This window comes from Bombyx mori, chromosome 22 (genome assembly GCF_030269925.1).
Source record: "Bombyx mori chromosome 22, ASM3026992v2".
Classification (NCBI taxonomy): Eukaryota; Metazoa; Arthropoda; class Insecta; order Lepidoptera; family Bombycidae; genus Bombyx; species Bombyx mori.
Genome location: NC_085128.1, coordinates 9,558,751 through 9,580,018, shown reverse-complemented (window position 1 = coordinate 9,580,018; position 21,268 = coordinate 9,558,751). Strand labels below are relative to the sequence as shown.

The window sequence follows — 21,268 nt, the reverse complement described above, 5'->3', positions numbered from 1 at the left end:
TTGTTTGTTGTGTTTTTTCTCACTGTCAATAAATTATAGTTACAGTTAGTGTTTACTGTGTATTTCATAGTTTTTTGACGTGTTTAATGAATATTTGATATAAATTTTAAGTGAAATGTCGCCACCAATAAAAAGAAGTATCTGGACTATAAGTCTTATTTAATAATATACAATAGACAAAAATGATCCGGAGAAGTCGGAGTGTAAGATATGCAATAAAAGTCACTCGTGGAAGGGACGCACTACTACTTCTTTGAAAAATCACCGGAAATAAATACACCCGGATGAGTTTTATTTATTCCAAAGTGCGAATAACGAAAAGGAATTGAAGAAAAAAATTTATGAAGCCGGCAGGAAAAAAAGTTTATCTCCAAATTAGCATGCAGATATTTACCAACTCCACCAGCCAGTGTTCCCAGCGAACAACTATTTAGTGGAGCTGGGTTAATATATAATCCACTAAGAAACAGGTTGGAAGCTGAGAAGGCTGCAATATTGCTATTTATTAGATATAATTCACCAATCTTTAAGGTTAATTATTAAACAAAGATTTTTATTATGAAACTCTAAGCTTAAAATTCTGTTATTTCATAAGTAAAACCAAAAACTTGATAATTTTGTTCAAAAAATATGATTAAATAAATAAAAAGGTAAAATTAAATTGATTTTCAGTTATTTATTCATGGATTTTGGGATTTTAAAAGCATATATTTTTTTAAATAATTATCCTTTTAAAATCGCAAAATCTGCATCCGTATCTGCATTACATCTGCATCCGCATCCAATCCGCATCCGCGGATGTGAACTTCTAATAATCCGCATCCGCGGATGTGAACTTCTAATAATCCGCATCCGCATCCGCGGATGTCTAAATTATTGCATCCGTAACAACCCTGGTCTCAAGTATAGTTACAACGGCTGCCCCACCCTTCAAACAGAAACGCATTACTGCTTCACGGCAGAAATAGGCAGGGCGGTGGTACCCACCCGCGCGGACTCACAAGATGTCCTACCACCAGTAATATCCATCCAATATAATACCATAATCAGTGTAACCGGTCAGTTCAGTATCTATTCTATTAACAGCTTGTTTTTGTCCACTGTCGGAAATACGCCTCTTCTAAGGTACGCCACACGTCCCAATCCTGGGCCGTTCGTCTCTACCTACTTCAACTTGTTTATGCTTTGGGCCATGTCGGTAACTTTGGTTTTTTGGCGTATCACTTCATTCCTGATACGATCCCTCAGAGAAACACAGAGCATAGCTCGTTCTATGGGTCGCTAAGTGATTTTGAACTTTCGGACCAGCACTGCCTTCATTCAATGTCCACATCTCGGCTCCATAGGTCAGTAACCATTGCAGTTGCGGAATTGTGAGTTGTCATTTACTAATTCACTACAGTCCAAAATTGATTAACTTAAAACATCAGTTTATTGCAATTATTTACCTTGTAACTGACCCTTGGGTGCGGGGGTGCGAGCTCGCCAGGCAGCACTACGGAGACGTCCACGGGCACCTTCATGCACCGCGTCAACGCTGGCAGACCGCGTCAGGTGCAACGGTGTACCTTCTCGTTCGCCCGCCGCACCCAGTCCTAAGCCTTCACTCACTGAGTATAGTTTGTGAGTAATGTCTTTACCTAGAATACGATGTGAGATCAAGGATTAAGAATTTTAATCAAAAAAAGCATAACGATCTTTTGGTTAATTGGTAAAAAGACATTTAATAATTTTTCGATACAAATATAGAAAAAAGTACAAGACAGCGGCTTGGCTCTGCCCCTGGCATTGCTGAAGTCCATGGGCGACGGTAACCACTCACCATCAGTTGGGCCGTGTGCTCGTCTGCCTACAAGGACAATAAAAAAAACCAGTAGTAACCATGAAAATTTAAGATGATTTAAAAACGATGACTGCCATTTTTATTATATTTAATTTTATTCTCTTAATTAATTACAAGGTGAACGAACGAAACTTTTATCAATTAATCATTTTAACAATAAATTAAATTGATCTATATATATTTCATGTGATCTTAATATTTCCATAAGTTACAGTGCAGGGTAACCGGGCTTCACTAATCCAGTCTGTGGGAAAATGAGTTTATTGTTTGCTTGTTTGTTACACGTCTTAATACTAAAACGACCCTCCTGATATTTTGCATACACGTTATGTGCGGTGCATAAAAGGAAATAATCGTAGGAAAAACAGGATTTCCAAGATATATATTAAATTTCTACATTAACACAAGTAAAATGTATTTAATAATGCTACTTGTAAACACGATTACAACGAAAAAAATCTGATAATTTAATACTATTTTAACTTCAGATCATTTAGTTTTAACGATTTCAATATTTTCAATACGACTGTTTGTATGTGATGTCATTTCCATGTCAACAGAATCGATTCCATTTTACATTTACATAAAAATGTGTCGGTGTTACCAGGAGATGGATGTGTTGTTTATTGAAGGCTCCAACTCGAACGTTTGTTGAAGGACGAAAATAACTGACGTAACTACATACACGCTAAAAATATTTTCGTCTACTGAAAGTGTTTTTAATTTAAAAAAAATATATTTTTAAGATTTAATCTATTTGTGGAACGAGCCCTGGAAACGCTGACATTTCTTTCAGAGTTTTAAAAGTACCCACAATAAAAGAATCAAATATGTTCTGCGATTTAATCTATACTAATATATAAATCTACAGTGGTTTTACGGATGTTCCGTTATAACTACTAAACCATGCATCCGATTGACTTGAAACTTGGTATCCATGTACAAAATACATGCACTTAATGGATAGGCTAATATTTATATGAGTGTTGGATCCCTAATAATAGTGACAATAAATAATAATGTTAATTTTAAATGCCTAGCGAAGCAGGCGAGTACGGCTGATTGGTTTATAATTAAGAAGATAATTCTTTGATGTATCTAATAATATGGAAATGTGTCAAACCGAAGAATTGGCAGTTAATTGGTTTTACCTTTACACGGGTGAAATTATATGTAGCATATAAAAATATTATGCCATATATTAGTTTATCACCATCGTGAGCAATTATTCTCTCTTGTTTGAGGATTTAACGATCGATTCTCAAGCTGAGTGAAAAGATTCAGTTTGATATAAGCATTATCATGGGATAGGATGTGTTGCCCCAAACACAACTCTTTTAACAAATTATATGTATGTGTTTTTATAATCAAGTTTTGTAAGCCGTAGCGTTTCGCAGTATTAATGATTAGTTTTATTTAAGTCGTGGTTTCATTGAATTAAGCAAAAACGCTGAATCATAGACCAACGTTCTCGACTTTAATCAGTGCGCGATTGTATCGGTAAATTGTTTTGTATAGGAGTTTTGTATTGCTTATTTGTAGCGGGGTCGTTTTACTGAAACCTACACTCTACGAACGTAACTCATATACTTTTTTTTTTCTTCATATTTTTTTATCACGAATAGGTAGATAAGTAGATACATTATTTATTTCAAACGTTAACTATGCTAATTTGATTTTTGATGAAACCGTCTTTTTATTTATTTATTGCTTAGATGGGTAGCCGAGCTCACGGCCGACTTGGTTAAATGGTTACCGGAGCGCATAGACATCTACAAAGTAAATGTCGCCACCTACCTCGAGATATGACTTCTAAGATCTCAGTTTTTACAGTACAACGGCTGCCCTACTTTTCAAACCGAAACGCATTACTGCTTCACGGCAGAAATAGACAGACGTCCTACCACTAATAAAACGTCTGCGTAAAGCTCATCTCTGAAAACGACTTTTAAAAGTAACGCTCATGAGTTATGATGTTTTTAAAAAGTACCTACACAATATTGAAATTAGTTAGCGACGGTCTGACAAATGTTAATGTTAATAAACAATAAAACACGCAGAAACAGTTTTATAATTAGATAATTAATAAGCCTACACTTTCGGAATAGCCTTTAAAAAACAAGTCCTTCGCTATTTATCTATTAAGTGAGGTTATATTGTTTGCAATTTTGTCAGTGTTATCTCGTTTGCGTCATGAATATGTTTTGATATCGCTAAAATATTGTGCGCTCATTCTAAGTAATTGCAATTAATTTTATGTTAACATAATATGGAAGGTTTTATCATAACTTGTAATCCTCGGTGAATATGGAAGTTTTTTTCATATCAATATTATTAACTTTATTTTAATAAAAAAAAGCCAAAATAAATTGAATGTTTGCGTTTGTATTAGTTTTCATCATCTTTTATCTTTCAAAATGTTATCATCCGGGCGTAAAGAATAAAGAAACAGCTCTATAAAACTATTAAATGGTACGATGGTTAAGGATGATTGTTATTGAATAAAATGAAAAAATGGACGAGCTTAGGACTCCTCTAATAATAAGGGGCTACGGGGGTTCCCTCTATAACAATGCATACTCATTCTAGGATGACATCGCTTTTATTTTAACTTCATATATTGTATTATTAAAATGTTTAATAGATTTTATTTTTATTGCTTAGATCGGTGGACGAGCCCACAGACATCTACAACGCAAATGTCACCATCCACTTTGAGATATGAGTTCTAAGGTCTCAGTATAGTTACAACGGCTGACCTACCCTTCAGACCGAAACGCATTACTTTAGGATTTGAAATTTGGGAATTTTCAGTTGAAACGACATTGAATGCGATTTATTGCTGCTTCTGATAAATATTCTTCTAGATAAAATTTCCCAGCTTAGAATAGTAGTAAATTAATTGAATGTGCAATTTCGAAAAGGGCACATGTCGCATATTTTTTTGTTAAACACGTTTTTTTAATAATAATTCCAGTAATTTTCAATTGCTAATTAACACTAAAATATATATCTCAAAAGTTAATATTTTAAATTTTACACTGCTTAAGAAAATAATCAGTTTTTTTTTTAATTTCCTGAACATTTTACATTTTCAGAGATGTGCCCTTTTCGAAATTGCATATTCAATTATGTTGGTGAGTCAGTTGACTGATTAGATTGCTGAAATGAATTGAAGATCGTCTTCGGGCTCACCTATGAGGCAGTCGAGCACGACCTTGAGTGCGGGGCGATGTCGCAGCACTCTCTCGAGGCGCATGCGCGGCCAACACACACACGTGGACACCTCCTCTGCGATCACCGTCACCTATGCATGTAAAAAATAAAACTTTTGTTATTGTTTTTGCGAAGGTGGGTGAATGAACTCTCGAGCCTCATGTCAATTTGTTACCAAAGCAAATGTACAGTACAATATAATTAATGCCACCTACCACCGTGAGGCATTATGGCCTGACTAATGGGCAGCAAAAATGGACAAAAAGGTGGTAACTTAACCGTGCGCGCTTACTTGCGGAAAGTACGCAAATTCAAAATTTAAAAAAGTAACAAACGTAATGTATTATAGTTTTCTGATTGACTATGTGGTCTCATTTCACACACCTATTACGACACTAATCGGAATTAGGTTTAAACTATTCGTAATTTATACACAGTAGATAATTACCAAATAACCCTAAAATCGCTTATTCGACAACATTTTTTTAAATAACAATTAATGATTGAAATCGAATACATATCACTCGTACTTGTAAATAATCATTATAATCAATATGTTAGTGCACATTAATATACACCATCGACTCTCGCAACATTCAAAAGGAAAATAATAAAATCTGAAGATAAAATATACAGAGGAATAAATATCAGTATTCAAACAAACACCTCAATAGAATTAATAATATTTGTCCGTCTTTATTATACTGCCATAAATGTCTCGGAAACACACAAGAATCCACATATCGACGAATATGATGCGTAGTCGCGTGCCATTGTACGTCTCATTAGGTAATGGAAATGATAATGGAGTGTTAAACTACTAGGCGTGTGATATGTTATAATGCTTAATGTAATAATGATTACAGTGCAACGTCTCATACATATACTTCTATTGGATTCACGAATTATTCAGAATGACTAATAACTTTCGATTTCGTTAGGTGAAAACAAGTTATTGACGTTATTTGACAGATAAATTCTCAAATCATCACGTTAACAATAATTGAGAATATTCTTTCCAACGAAATAGCCTCAATTAAGTGTATACTTGATGCTCAAAGTTTAGTTGACGGGAAAACGAGACGTCCATTATAGCGTAGCCACCTGCTACCTTCCGGGCTCCACACGGAACCTTAACTTTGTACTTCCCATCGCAATAGGTAATTGAGCGTAATAAGTTTGAAAAGGTTTCCTTGTTTATGATTCTAGTTTCAAATATTAAGTGAGTTTCTTAGTCGTTTCTTTAGCATGAAATATTATTCTTACTCTATTAGTAGCTTTAATACTTTAAAAAAAATCTTAGGGCTATAGAAAAGTGTCCCTAAAAAGGCAACGATCAGACTGATTAATACCATAATCATAGAAGTCCTAGTGGTGTAACGTACTGTGAGCCCGCAAGGGTAAGTATCGCCGTCCTTCCTATTTCTGCCGCGCTTCTAGAAATTCTCCCGTTTGGGCTAAGATGATAGAGCATCCGTTAAGCAATTGTTTTAAATCTACAACCGCATTTTTTCAGGTTGTAATGTATAAACTAATCTGACTACTTAATACCAGGTGAGTCGTGAGGTAGTGCACCCATTTGGTTCACGCATTATGTCGGACGGTAAAACAGCGTTGAATTTCATTTGTTGTTGAAAGAAGCTGTTTATAAAATCCTTATATTCTTGTAAACGAGTAGCCTTTACAGTACTAAGTGACTGCTCAAATTATTCATTTTATCTGCACGATATATGGATGCATGTACTGTTTGAGTGAAAAACAGTGTTTTATATAATAAAGAAAATTTGGAACAAACAATGCACAAATACTTTTTTTGAATATATTAATCTATTCCACTATATTTTTTGTAATATATTATTATAAAAATTAAAATTTATTAACATTTTCAACTTTAAATTTCACACTGGTAGTCAGTAGAGTTAATATAACATGTCGAGTTATTTTTGTCTTTTGTCGAGTATTCAAACCTTCAGAATGATATCGGCAAATCTGAAGCCGAAAATAAATTAAGATATGAATATTTGATGAAAATTTGGATCCGTGTAATATAATTTATGAGGTAATTCTAGACATATACGAGAATGCTGTAACGTAAAAATAATTTTGAATACACTTAATAGCTTTAAGTCTATTCAAGATTGTTTAATAACGTTATCTAATAGAGCTGCCTTAGAAGATAAGATTGCTGACGTAAATACCTGGAATACGTCATCAGATTGCTCTCTGTTCGCTTCCCACTCCGGTGAGTCGACAAACTGATAGGGCTGTATGTAATGAAGATGCGTCTCATCGCAGCTAACTCGCAGTCTGTACGAAGGTTCAACATTTAATGCATTTCTGACATGAATTATGCTCAAATATATGTCTTAATTTTTCATATAAACTTTTCAACGCTTTCATTCGGTGTTACTTATACAGGGTGTTGAGAAACCACCCATTTCTACCACCAACCATCATATATTTATGAATGAATTTAATAATAACCTACAATTTTCTTACAAAAAATTCGTTGTTTAACCAAAATATAAATTACTAGCGACCCGCCCTCGCTTCGCTTCGGAAACATTAAAACACACATGAAAGCAAAAAAAAAAAAAAAAAAGTAGCCTATGTTCATCAGGGACAATGTCGGCTTCTAATGGAAAAAGAATTTTTCAAATCGGTCCAGTAGTTTCGGAGCCTATTCGAAACAAACAAACAAACAAACAAATCTTTCCTCTTTATAATATTAGTATAGAAGTGTTTTTATTTTAATTTCGTTGTACTTATTAGGTTATTAAATGAACGCAAATTCAGTTTTTTAGTTATTACTCATGTATTAATGTTTTTAATTGAAATTGCAATTAAATCTATGTGATAAAGAAAAGAAAACTTACTTTCCCTTTATAAGAATAGAGAGTCGTTCATCTGCTGGTGTTACGTCCTCGACGGCGTATGCTTCACCCGGCTCGAGGCGGACTATCCGAGCCTCCCGCGTGAGTTCCTGGAAGTGTTTCTTGTTCACTTTCAGCGGCTTGAATAGCTTCAAATACAGGTCAGTCAGTTCCAGGGAAAGCGCCGGCGGAAGAAATCTGTTGCGAAAACCAACGACCACGGGTTACGTATATTGTATTTAGTGTTCAAATTTAGTGTTCAATACTACTTAAACAATATAATGAGATTTTCGTTTTCTTCCTCAAAATGTTAAAGTGTGAATTACATTCAGCGTGCTTAGTGCCAGTTTTAAACGTTCTCGATAGCGTCAAAGTTAATTCAACTTTTGTGCGGAATTGGAACGTTTTCCTACGTTTGCGCGGGGGGCGCTGTTCCAACTGCCTACTCATTTGAGTTAACTTTTACGCTATCGAGATCGTTAAAAAACTGACACTAAGCACGCTGCACAAATCATAATGTGCATAAAATAAAATCAAAGTTCGGTATTTCCTTTCAATAATTTTAAACGAAAATACGTACTGCTTATAATTTGTTTATTTGTTTACCTTATGATTAAGAAGACTGTGTGTAAAGAATTAACGAGCACAAGCGCTAGACTCCAGGCGAGGACGTCGGGTGCGCATACGTCAGCGCCTGCCCACATGCCCATGAGCACGGCGCCCGACGCCGCCAGGGCTCGCAGCACTAAGATGCTCTGTTTGAAGCTCTTCGGCGCGAGAAACGCCAGCGCGAAGCACAGATTTGCCGCCTGTCATTTATATGTGTATATCACTATATAGTATAAAACAAAGTCGCTTTCACTGTCCCTATGTATGCTTAAATCTTTAAAGCTACGCAACGGATTTTGATGCGGTTTTTTTAATAGATAGAGTGATTGAAGAGGAAGGTTTATATGTATTAATTTTTGAAGTGAAACTTCTTTATCGGCGTTGGAAAAAAATTTACCGTCACATTTTTCGGTTACGCGTCACATTTTTCCGTTACGCGCCATCTTTTTCTTCACCATTCATTGTTGCCGTACACAAGTGAAGGTGCCTCTTTACTCGGTAACAATAATTATAAAATACCGATGATTTTAAGTGGAGATTTTAATGTAAATTTTGCATCGGAAAATTCTTTGAAGCTAGTTGAATTTCTGAAAGATAAATTGAATTTATCCATGAAAAACAGTCCTCAAACGTCAACAACAAGATCTGGCACTACAATTGATGGAGTTTTTACTCGGTCACTAAATTTCGTGGAATGTAAACCATATATTTCATATTTCAGTTACCATAAGCCATTAATTACAAAAATATATAATGACAATGACAATGATAGTAATAATTCTATTACAATTAATGAAATGCTGTAATAATCTTAGTAGCAAAAAGGTAAAGTGAAATAATTGTATTATTTGTATAATCCTTTTGTTTAAACTTTATCTAATTTAACTTTATTTAACCAATTTCTAGAAAGTTGCATGTAGATCATTTTTCGAAAAATAAGGCCATAAACAAGTTTCACTTCTTACGTGTGTACACTAGTACACGCACACATTTTTTTTTTTTTTTTTTTTGTCAGGAGGAAATCGCCGGACTTCCGCCCTTTTCTGGGGATACTGGGCGGGGTATGTCAGAGTCGAACTGACTAAAACCTCCTGTCGCTCAACAACCAACGTCCAAACCTCGCATGAGACAGAACTCATGACAAGGCAAAGGGGGGAAAGTGAAGCGTTTAGTGCGGAGCACATCTCTCCCATCACCCTCCCCCTCGGGACGCCGGACTGGCGGTCGTCGGCGCCACGACCACCAGCCCTCTCGGTCGGCAGACTGTCCGAAGCCCGCCTAGATGGCGCCGGTTAGAGTGGGTTACCCTACGGAATACCCCGCTGGGCCAGAACCAGCGTGGGTCGAGGATAGCCGGCCTTCCATCACCCGGATGCTCTTGCGTAAAACGCGTGCAGAGCAGCTTGCACGTCGTCTTCTTAGGCCCCCCTCGCCGGTCCCCAGACCGACATGTGAGGGGGACCCGAAACACTTAGAGGGCCAGGGCTTGGGCGAGATCCGCCTCCCTGGCCCCCGCTCGACGGCGGCGGGATTGTGCGTCTCTCACGCGCCCCGCCGCCTCCTTCTGCGAGATGGTGCACTCGCAGAAGTCGAGCATCGCCTTCCACGACTCGTCGTCGCCGAGCATCGATGCCACAACACTCGGCAACGACAAGTCGGTTCCTATTTTTGCGACGAGGACACGGCGCCACCCCTCCCATGCGGGGCAGGCGACGAGCGTATGCTCTGCCGTGTCCAAGTCGCAACCACAATGGTGGCACTCTGCCGTCGGCTCGGCTGTGATCCGGTGCAGGAACTCACCGAAACAACCATGCCCAGTGAGCACCTGCGTAAGCCGGAAAGTGAGGCGTCCTCTGTCACGATTCACTCAATCCACAAGGACCGGGCGAATCGCCTCGACGGTCCTACGACCAGCCGAAGGATCAGCCAGCCGTCTGGACCATGACTCCAGCACGGACCGCCGAGATTGGGCCCTCCGTGCTCTGACCACAAAGGTTTATATGTATAATAACATCCATTAAACAATGTAGAAATCAATAATAAATTACAGATTCCGAAGCGAAGCGAGGGCGGGTCGCTAGTTTCATATAATATGTATATGTCGGAGAAGCCACAATTATTAAATCCATCGTCCGACAGGCGAATAGGGTGATCGAGCTAAGAAAAATATTGAGTACGCCAATCACGTGTGTTGTCTTAGAACAATTTAGAAATCTTCTTTTGACATTAACAAACGAAAACGAATGACGGTTCTTAGGACGGAGGCACCACTCTTCAGGAAGGCTGGTTAGTAAGTGTGTAATGGCGTCTATGCGTCTTCGTCGGCTAGGCTCTGTAGTAGCACGAAGTTAGCCGAGTTCCGACAATACCGCGATCGTGCTCCATCTCTTGGGAACCGTACTACGTTTAGCTACCAAACTAATGACCGTCTCCGACATATATATATTTTACATGAGTTTTCCTGTAATAAAGTTGAATGGAAATTTAAATGTTGCAATTGAGTAGGTATACATATTTGACGTGCATTTTTTTTTAAACTTTCATAATAATCAATTAAGAAACACTTTGGCTATTTAAAGACTCATGCCATCACCTGAAACAGATCCTGCTGAGCGCTTGTCCATTTAGCGCAAAACCAGTGATTGTTCTGATCGTCACCGGCAGTCGCGTTAAGCAGCTCGTAGTCTGTATCGAAGGTAGTGTTGAGTCTCGAGAGGTTGTAAGTAAGGGAGGCGTTAAGCCAGGATGAGGGCGCGGGCGGCGCCATGTTGTTGCGGCCGCGGCCCGCCGCCCGCGCGCCCTCGCCTCCGCCCTCACCACGCGGCGAGCGCTCGCTGCTTCCGCTGCGCTTCTCACCAGACGACACGAGACGATTTAGTTGAGCTCTCGCTTTAAGTATTACCAACTCCATCACCACGCTCTAAGACCCACTTTGCGTACGAGCCCCCAACTATCTGGAATAAATCGAGAGTGATGTCAATTTAAAATATGAATAATGAAGAAGAAATTTATGAAATATTTGACGAATATGTATGATATTTACAATTTAATATCGATATGGTTCAAGTATATCGATACTTTTTTGAAATCGTAACGTTATTATGTAGTTCGATAGCGTAGGCCTGGTGTAGCCGGCTGTAGCACTTCGTAGCTAGTTTCTATGCATTGCACGTTTTCCTGATATTACTTTTTCACTGTCTGTTGGCCATAAATTTTCCCGAACAAAATATGTTACATTAATGTTGTTTTTTTATAATATACATACATAATAATAAGGTAAAAGTTTAAATGAATTTTGCACTATAATGAAGTAATGAAAAAATTACTTCCGCATTTGCGGAATAAATAATAGTATAAATACTCCTTGTTTATTGCTTTAGACGAGTGGACGAGGTCACGGCCCACTTGACGTTAAGCGGTTACCGGAGTCCATAGATATCTATAGCGTAAATATCTCCACCCACCTTGAGACATAAGCAATTTATACAATACAATGGCTGCCCCACCCTTCGAAACCGAAACGCATTACTTCCTCACGGCAGAAATAGGCAGGCTACCCGCGCGGCATTATAAGAGTGCCCCCAGTAATGACGCAAATTATAATTTTTATGACACGATGTTACCCATTCACCGTGGAAGTGAACGCCGAACATTTATTAAGTACGTATTTTACGAGAAAAATTGGTACCTGCTTCCGGGCTTCGAACACCGTTGCATCGTTTAACGATACGAATGGACCGGGCGTCTTATCCTTTAGGCCAGGTCTGGGCAAATGGCAAATGGCAAAAGGTAGAATTTTGTCTGGCCCGTGAAGCATTGTATATATCATTATTAAAACACAAATATTAGTTTTTAAGTAATATTAGAAAAAAAAACTGTTTGGTCCGAGGTCAAATTTTCATTTGCAATGTGGCCCGACTATCACAATATTTGCCCGCCCCTGCTTTAGGCCATATTGTACTTAATATTATATAATTATTATTTTTCACATTCACATTCAATAATTAATTAAAATAATGTTTTCGTTTATTGTTCTCAAAGGAAGGACGGGGAAACTCTCGCGGGATTTATTATCGTCACATCAGCACATTTGCATGTAATTGCATTGCCCGAAGCTCCGCGGACGGGAAACTCCCCGTGGACACAAGATATTACGTACGGGTGTGGTCTAAACGGGCCAAACAGTTGTAAACATCAACGCGTATTTAATATTCCCATCTACAATATTTTTTGGGATATGCTTTAACATTATTTCGACGTTGTGATATTTATAATAACACTGTTGATAAGTGGTAGTGTGAGCTTGAAATGATTATTATTAAAATGGTACTTATTACTGGTGGTAGGACCTCTTGTGAGTCCGCGCGGGTAGGTACGACCACCCTGCTTATTTCTGCCGTGAAGCAGAAATACGTTTCGGTTTGAAGGGTGGGGTAGCCGTTGTAACTATACTTGAGACCTTAGAACTTATATTTCAAGGTGGGTGGCGCATTTACGTTGTAGATGTCTATGGGCTCCAGTGACCACTTAACACCAGGTGGGCTGTGAGCTCGCCCTCCCATCTAAGCAATAAAAAAAACTATTGATGCAACAGCGAGTTCCGATCTGAAGGGCATTATGTCACTGTCACAGAATCTTCGACCGACAGAGGTTCGAACATGGAGTTAATAAGTACCTACAGTAGAATAGTAACTCTATGGGTTAGAATAACTTTGAGAAGCGACGTTTATGTTAAATTGCCTATGTGATTCGGTAACCGCATAATATCGAATGTACCGTGAGATGGTTGTTATTAAACCTTTCGATGTTTCTTATTTATATTTGCTTCAAGAAAGTTTTATGAAGGAAAAAAAAAACGAAGTTTAACGAACGAAAATCTTGTATGTCTTTATTCTCTTTTATTTGGACGGGTCAATAACAGTTCAAAGCTGTTTTAGCTTTGGCAAATTTAATATTTCGCAAAACTATAAAAATGAAAATATTCGAAACGTCTGGAACTCTTACATGTTTGCGAGACAAAATTATAAATATAATATATATATAAAGATACGTCTGTACCAAAATGTAACGATATATATTCTTGAAATGTGCATTTTCGTAAATAATAAAATTTAGTTAGAATCGAGTCCAAGCGGTTTTCTGTGATTACAATACAACACGCGTATTATTTTATGTGGCGCTATATTTTTTGGCCAATAATATAGTTACAAATTAAAAAAAGTTAAATAATTGTGACTGGCCGTCATATAACTTAATCTAATCATTTCCAAATAACTGGCATTAGCTATACCAGAATTACGCATTTCCAATTTAAGAGACAAGTTAAATTTCATTCACACATGAAAAAAACCTCAGTTATATTATTTTCTACGGAAACGCTTAATTAACTTAATTATAAAGCTTTGAAAATGTGGTTCTCATACGATAGCCTCGTCTTTCACCTGATAACCAAGATAGATTGCTGTGGATATGTATCGCGACCTAAAATCGTACCCATATTTAATTTTGGTCCGCCAAATGAATCATTTACATAATCATTGTAAAATTTTATATCAAAAAGTTAATACTGTTCTTAATTTTCTCATTCTCGTATTATGTCTTTGTTTTAAATGGAGATTATGTTGATGTATGGATGTTTTATATGTTAACGTCCAAAAAACAACGAATCCGTTTTAAAATTTAAATGATTTTTGAAATAGCCTCACGATTTTAGTTCAGAAATACTTTCACAGTATTAAAAATAAAGTGCATTGCTTTTAAATGAACACATGAAAGTATTCAGTAGTGAACTTCGTACGTGTTCTGAATATTCTGAGGAACAGAGTAAGTGATTCTGGAAATTCAAGCTCCTTCGAAAGAAAACACAAGCAAACCTTTTCTTGTAAATGTTGCAGATAGATGACCGCTCTTTTAATTCAACTGATGTAGAACGATTATTGGAATCAATAGACCTCTAACAACGTGCATGCCCTCATTCACCTTGAGACACGATACTAAAATATCAATTGCATTGCCAGAACGGTATTGCTAGCACAGGCAAGATTTTGGCAGACTCATACATGTGTGATCCTGAAACATGATCTAGTTTCAGTTCTGAAGATAAGAACCAAGGCGTAAAGCATTACGGAATCAGGTAGATAAAAACAATTATTGCATAGTGTATGAACAAAAAAACTTATATCAGTGCTTGATATATGAGCAGATTTTCAAGTTTATCGAAGCTTTTTCGAAGAATTCGGTTTTTTTGGCAGATGTGTAATTTGTAATTCCTTCCAAAACTTTGGGTAATATACTGCTAGATAATGATTGATTCAGAATATGACAAATAATAGGAAGGATTTGGTCCAGGATAGGTAGGATCATATTACAGGTGATACAATCATTACCAACTGCATTGGAGGTTATAGATATATGCTATAGGTATGTAATAGTTTGGTTTAATATCTTTGAATCAATTGTTTTATCGAAATAGGACAATGCACAGAAATATTGATTAAATGAATCAATATGCGAATGTGAAAGATGAGAATCATGTTGTGTGTTTTCCAATCCCAAACGATCTAAGAAATTTCCAGACTTCAGCAAATGTAGATCTTAGACTTTATTTATTACATTTAAAAAAAAACGTAATTATTTGAAATCAAATAACGAAGCAAAAGCCACTTGGTAGACAATTATATATTTTTTGCAATTTAAAGCCAAGCAAGATAAGCAAAGCAATAGACAAGCAAAATAAGAAGTGAATATTGCTATACAAGAAAGTAACAAGTACAAAAAAGTTGTACACAGAAAGATGCAGGATTAAATCAGACGCGCGGATTTATTGTTGGTACATATACATATTTTTATTCGAATATTCACTATTTTTTCGAAGTCAGTATTTTTGTGCTACATGATTTATGTATTGGTTATTATTCTGTTGTATTAAAACAATCAATCACGCGAGAAAAGGAAAGAAATACTCCTCCATTTATGCTAGCACATGGCATCAATCAAAGTATTGTTTTGCCATCTCATGAGATTAATTGTAATCTGACATATATAATTATTTATTATAGTTTATATTGTGTTTTTAAATGTCGTTATTATAAATATAAATATATATTATAGCATATAATAATAATAATTCTTAACATTAGAAGCACATATTCGAATATTTATAAATTCAATTATCCGTTTATACTTCTATAATATTTTTTTATAATATTATAAATGGGAAATTTTGTAAGTTTAGATGTTTGTTACTCATTTCACGCGAAAATCGTTGTGCAGCTTTCGATGAATATTCGCATAAAGACAGTTCATAACCTACACACACATACTACATTGACAGCGTCGTCTTAATCTGCTATAATAAAAGCGACAGTATGTTCCTGATTCCTGCAAGCTGATTCCTGATTTTACGCACCAATTGATCCATAAATCGACTGGTAGTTTATGGATCAGACAGTAGCGTAAGCAAATATTTATCCCGATCAAATGCAACGTGTTTCAATCTTTATGAATAACAAATTTAACGCGAGTGAAACAACAGGACAAGTCTAGTAATAAATATGTATCACAAATATAGAAGCGCCATCTTTTGGGATATTATGAATTTTAATAAATATTAGGTCTAGAAATTATAGCCCTCATAAGCGAATCACGAAGAACAAGACGAATAGCTATCGAAATACGATAGCAAATAGCATACATATTCATATACACGCGTTTTTTTGCACAAAGTAAATTCGTTTTCATGATTTGCGTTAATTACGGAGAATCATATTAAAGTTGGTACTTTGAAGAGATGTAACGTCATTAATAGTACTTACAAACTTTAATAGACTTCGTTGAGATCGATTTTCAGACGTTGGAGATAAAAAAAACAGTTTGTACTCGAGACTGTTAAATGTTATAACCTTGAAATATCATCAACAAGAATAATATTTTAAAATTTATATTATGAATGCGGTCGATGAACTAAATATTTGCATTCGAGCGTCATATTTCCAAGATGTGGCTCAATAAGTTATTTGTAAGTTGGATGCTTGTGAATGTACATAAGTACAATACTATTGCAGGGGCCCGCTGGCACTCGAGGCAGCCAAGGCGACGGATTGTCGCGACTACAACGCCGGAAAATATCCTCTTACTCATCAAATACTGGCAAACTCCTTTCTTATTGTATGTGAAATTAATACAGGAACTAGTGGTCCCGTAATAGTCGAAATTCGACAATAATTAATTGAAATTATAAGTTTGAACATTATTAAGGTTCTATTGTCAAAAACTTATATTAATATACTTCTATAGCCGTACTCGCCCGCTTCGCTGGGTATTTAAAATTAACATTATTATTTATTGTCATTATTATTAGGGAGTCCAACACTCATTTAAATATTAGCCTATCCATTAAGAACATGTATTTTCTACACGGATACCAAGTTTCAAGTCAATCGGATGCATGGTTCAATAGTTATAACGGAACATCCGTAAAAACCACTGTAGATTTATATATTAGTATAGATAATCACAGATTTCGCCAAGAATACATTATAGACAAATAATATTAAAGATAAACAATATTAATCTATTCTCAATTTGACCACAGACTTTATGCAATAACAAAAGTTTGACAATAAACAAAGAGTATAAATATTTAAGTGTGTGTATCAAATACAAGTAGTGTGTGTAATTATAAATGCACAATTTATAAAAAATGTTAGCATTCTGCATTCCTTCTCTATATTCTCTATAAGTGTGGGAAATTTCATACTGCGCAATTTTCGTAAAAAGGGGTACAAAGTTTTTGCTTCGCGTATTAATATATAGATACTTGCACGACACGATAACGTCTATACGAAATAGATTTAAGTTGTTTTACCTAACGAAACGTAACACGGAAATGCAAATGATTAAGGTTCACGTTCATCATCGTAGGACGCGCCTTTGCAAGCTTGTGTTTCATGATATATTTTTCTGTGTCGATAAATAAATGATTAAATTATTGGAGCGTGCTTTTGTCTACAAATTTTGTAGACGTTATATTTTGTCGATGTTAATGATTTTTTTGCTGACTGTAAGTGGTATTGGGAACTCACACGTATAGGTACCATATGCCACCTACTTCTGCTGTGAAGTTGAGATTTTTTTTTGCTGACCGTAACTGGTATTGGAAACTCACACATGTAGATACCATATTCCACCTATTTCTGCTGTGAAGTTGTGATTTTTTTAGGTTTGAGATTGTGATTTTTTTAGGTTTGAAATATGGCACAGCAATTTTTGTTTCTATACATTGCACTGATGCGTGAACAAGTTGTAAAGACAACATGGCTACCGGAACCTACTACGTCACAACATGAACACCTTCACTCAGCTGGAGTATTTAACAGTATCCCACTCTTGAAATTGGAATGCTCGACTGCTTCGCAGCAGAAATAGGCAAGGTGGTTGTACTGTTAAAGCTGAGACCTTAGACCTCATATCTCAAGGTAGGTGGCGTTATTCACGTCGTAGATGTCTATGGGCTCCGGTAATCATGTCAGATGGGCCGTGAGCTCGTCCACCCACCTAAGCAATAAATAAATAAAAAAGTGGTGGTACCTACACGTGTGGGCTTGCAATACGCCTGCTATGTACCTATAAATGCCAGTTCGTCATCGCAGTATGCTGGTATAATAATACTCAGACAACGCTGCTGCCTATTCTTTGGTGAATACTTAATTGCCTTGTAAGACATTCACGGGAAGACATGAATTGACGGTATTCAACATCAGCCAATATAGATTACAAATTGTGACTTTAACCTCACACTCAAGGTAGATGGTGACATTTATATTTTGATGTCTATGGGCTCCGGTAGCTGCCTAAAACCTGACCGTGCCTGCTGATATAGAACAACAATAAAACAACTGATGAGTAACAGTAGATTGTATGCATTAACCTTGCTACGTCGTGTCCTAAATGAACCGATGTATTGACAAAACAAAACGAGCGATAACTCCCGTCGCAACCACGTTTCTGTCGATTTGATATTCAATTAATTACACGTATTGAACACATAAGCGGCTATTCAGTTGTTAAATGCAGTCTATATGGGATATGTCCATTTTTCATTGACTAAAATGTTAGTGTTTAGATGTTATGAACATAATTTGGAATTGAATCGGTAATCTAGCTAGTACTAGTATTCTATTACTACTGCTGCTACTACTAGTAATCAAAATATTACTAGTAATCTATTTATTTCAATAAGTAATTTAATGAGTTTTTTTATTTTTTTAAAACGCTCAAAGGATGCCGTTCTGGCCGTCGGTAAATGTTGAACTTTACTATTTCTATAACTATAACAGTGAAATGGGCTAGCATAATCTTTAGAAGAAAAGCAATAAATAAATAAACAAAACTAACAACTATATTAACCTAGAAATTAGATGAGGCTACCTAGCCAAACAGAAATGCTACTTAATAAAATGAATTGAAGTGCTTTAATAAAGATGTTTTTTGATGAGTGATGGCCATTTCACATTTTCACCTGATTGAAATTGATGAGGGTATGCCACAGACGGCTCTCAGGATGACGTCATTCATCTTGAAATAGAAAATGAGTTGGTTAGGATCGAATTCTTGTATGAAATCGTATTTATAATTTAGACTAATAAAAATCGTAGTTCTCAAAGATATAGAACTCCGTACGGTAATTTGTTACTGGTAGTAAGTAGGACGAAGATTTTATTTTTTATTACATAGCTGAGTAAACTATCTCATGGTTTAACTAGTATTTATTAGGTGGTTAATATAGTTAATGGTAATCACGATTTGGGATATATTTTTTAGGAAGGAAGGATTACTGGTGGTCCGGTACCTTTCAGTTTTCACCAGGACGGGCGAGCGAGCATAGAGTCAGCCAGGAGGGGAGAATGATATGAGGTTGAAACCTCAATTAATTAACAGCTGTTCCACATTCAAATCGAAACAATGAGGATCGTGGTACCTACCCATTCGGGCTCACATTATGCTGTAGGTACTATGCATAAAAACTTGCCATCACGGTATAAATAACGTTAGATACAATCCAAATTACACAGAAAGTTATTTACCATTGTCGATGTACTCACTTCTTATTTTCTGTAATTTATCTTTCTCCTACATACATAGGTATGCAGCGTTTTCCTAACGAACAGTAAATAAAACTGAAAGATTCTTCGCGCAGAAAATACTAATGAAACAACGAATGTATTAACATTTATTAAAATCTCCATGCGTATTTCAATAATATCGACAGCACGAATGTTGCTTGTTTATTTACTTACAGCTATTTATCTTACGCACTTACTAAAATAGTATAGTCCCATAAAAAAAAAACACAAAAATAACTTTCATGTGAACTCCAACATATTGAATGTTGCAATATCGAATGAGTACTGTCGTATTCTGTAACGCGAGATTGATGACGGCAGCCAAAGGCTTTTCGGCTGCCTGATAAGCTCTGCCCGATATTGCGTGTCGACTCAAAAGTCACGACTCGAGACCATTTACTAATGTAATTTTGGATTTTATCGACGTTCACGGGCTAATATTACATACAAGAACGTCTTTTTATTTATTTCGAATAAGAATCAGTAAAATTTAAATGTAGTTCCAGTACTTTAATAATTTTGAACCACTAGTTCAATTTTTATTTGTCAAAATGCTTGTTTATTAGCAGACAAACAAAAAATGAAATACGTTTAGAAACACGTGAAATGTACATTACAATTTTATGCATAAAGCTCTTTCCTTATTCAAGTAAATGATTGAATATGAAAGGTTAAGTTATAAATAGCAAAAAAAAACAGGACACTATGAGTTTAGTAAAAATGATACATTGAAAAGGCAGTAGTATTTTCTGTTCTCAGCACTGTTATGTTTTAGATGTAGTATGTTGGTACCTTATCGACCCCGAAATCGCAGCGTCTATAACCAGCATGCAGCGGTGTGAGATGTGAACGGCCGCTCACCTGAGCAGCTTAAAACGCGTCTTGTCTCTCCGCCCACTTGTAGCGATACCAAGTACAGCTCGTCGTCTCTCAAGGAACGTCCGCATATCTCGCACTCTCATGCCGTACCATCATAAAGCACCACAACACGAGCGAACGCGGCGTGCTGGACTCATATTAAGTAGCGTAGCTCACGTGGGGAGGCGCAGACGACGCTCGCGAGGATGGAGCTTAGCGCCGCGCGGCACTACTGACTGGCTGGCGGCTTGCTCTCGGCGACGGGCGCGGCGCCGTCGTACGCAAGCGCGCTCTCACCGCTCGTTTCCCTCTCCTACCCTTATTCCCATCTCGTTACGTACTACTTAGATATTATCAATAAAATTATGGTACGACACCAACCCCACCGATACCCAAACGTTAATTGTTTTGCTCATCGATCACATCACAGGTAAACGACAAGTAAATATTTCTTATTGTTTAATATAACAACATGTAACTACAATAATAATTATTAGTTACTGTATCGAAGCTCACCGACACCCAACCGTTAATTTTTTTGCTCATCGATCACATCACAGGTAAAAGACAAGTAAATATTTCTTATTGTTTAATATAACAACATGTAACTACAATAATTATTAGTTACTGTATCGAAGCGCACCGACACCCAAACGTTAATTATTTTGCTCATCGATCACATGACAGGTAAACGACAAGTAAATATTTCTATTGTTTAATATAACAACATTTAACTACAATATTTT

At 36.4% G+C, this 21,268-nt stretch overlaps 1 protein-coding gene across 2 annotated transcripts in view; it reads right to left on the bottom strand.

Moving 5' to 3' along the window:
• Window positions 1–20,738, bottom strand: part of LOC101738040 (blood vessel epicardial substance) — a 29,440-nt gene extending 8,702 nt beyond the window's left edge. Inside the window, exons 1-7 of one of the 2 annotated variants that reach the window (XM_038019042.2) lie at window positions 20,457–20,738; window positions 11,135–11,495; window positions 8,539–8,741; window positions 7,936–8,130; window positions 7,258–7,366; window positions 5,039–5,150; window positions 1,449–1,640 (exon numbers count right to left, since the gene is read on the bottom strand). In XM_038019042.2, the coding sequence (XP_037874970.1) occupies window positions 1,449–1,640; window positions 5,039–5,150; window positions 7,258–7,366; window positions 7,936–8,130; window positions 8,539–8,741; window positions 11,135–11,452 (1,129 nt within the window). In that variant the 5' untranslated portion in view covers window positions 11,453–11,495; window positions 20,457–20,738. The remainder of the gene's footprint in view (window positions 1–1,448; window positions 1,641–5,038; window positions 5,151–7,257; window positions 7,367–7,935; window positions 8,131–8,538; window positions 8,742–11,134; window positions 11,496–20,456) is intronic. The other variant, XM_038019043.2, reaches the window with a different exon arrangement.
• Between the last annotated feature and the right edge of the window lie 530 nt (window positions 20,739–21,268).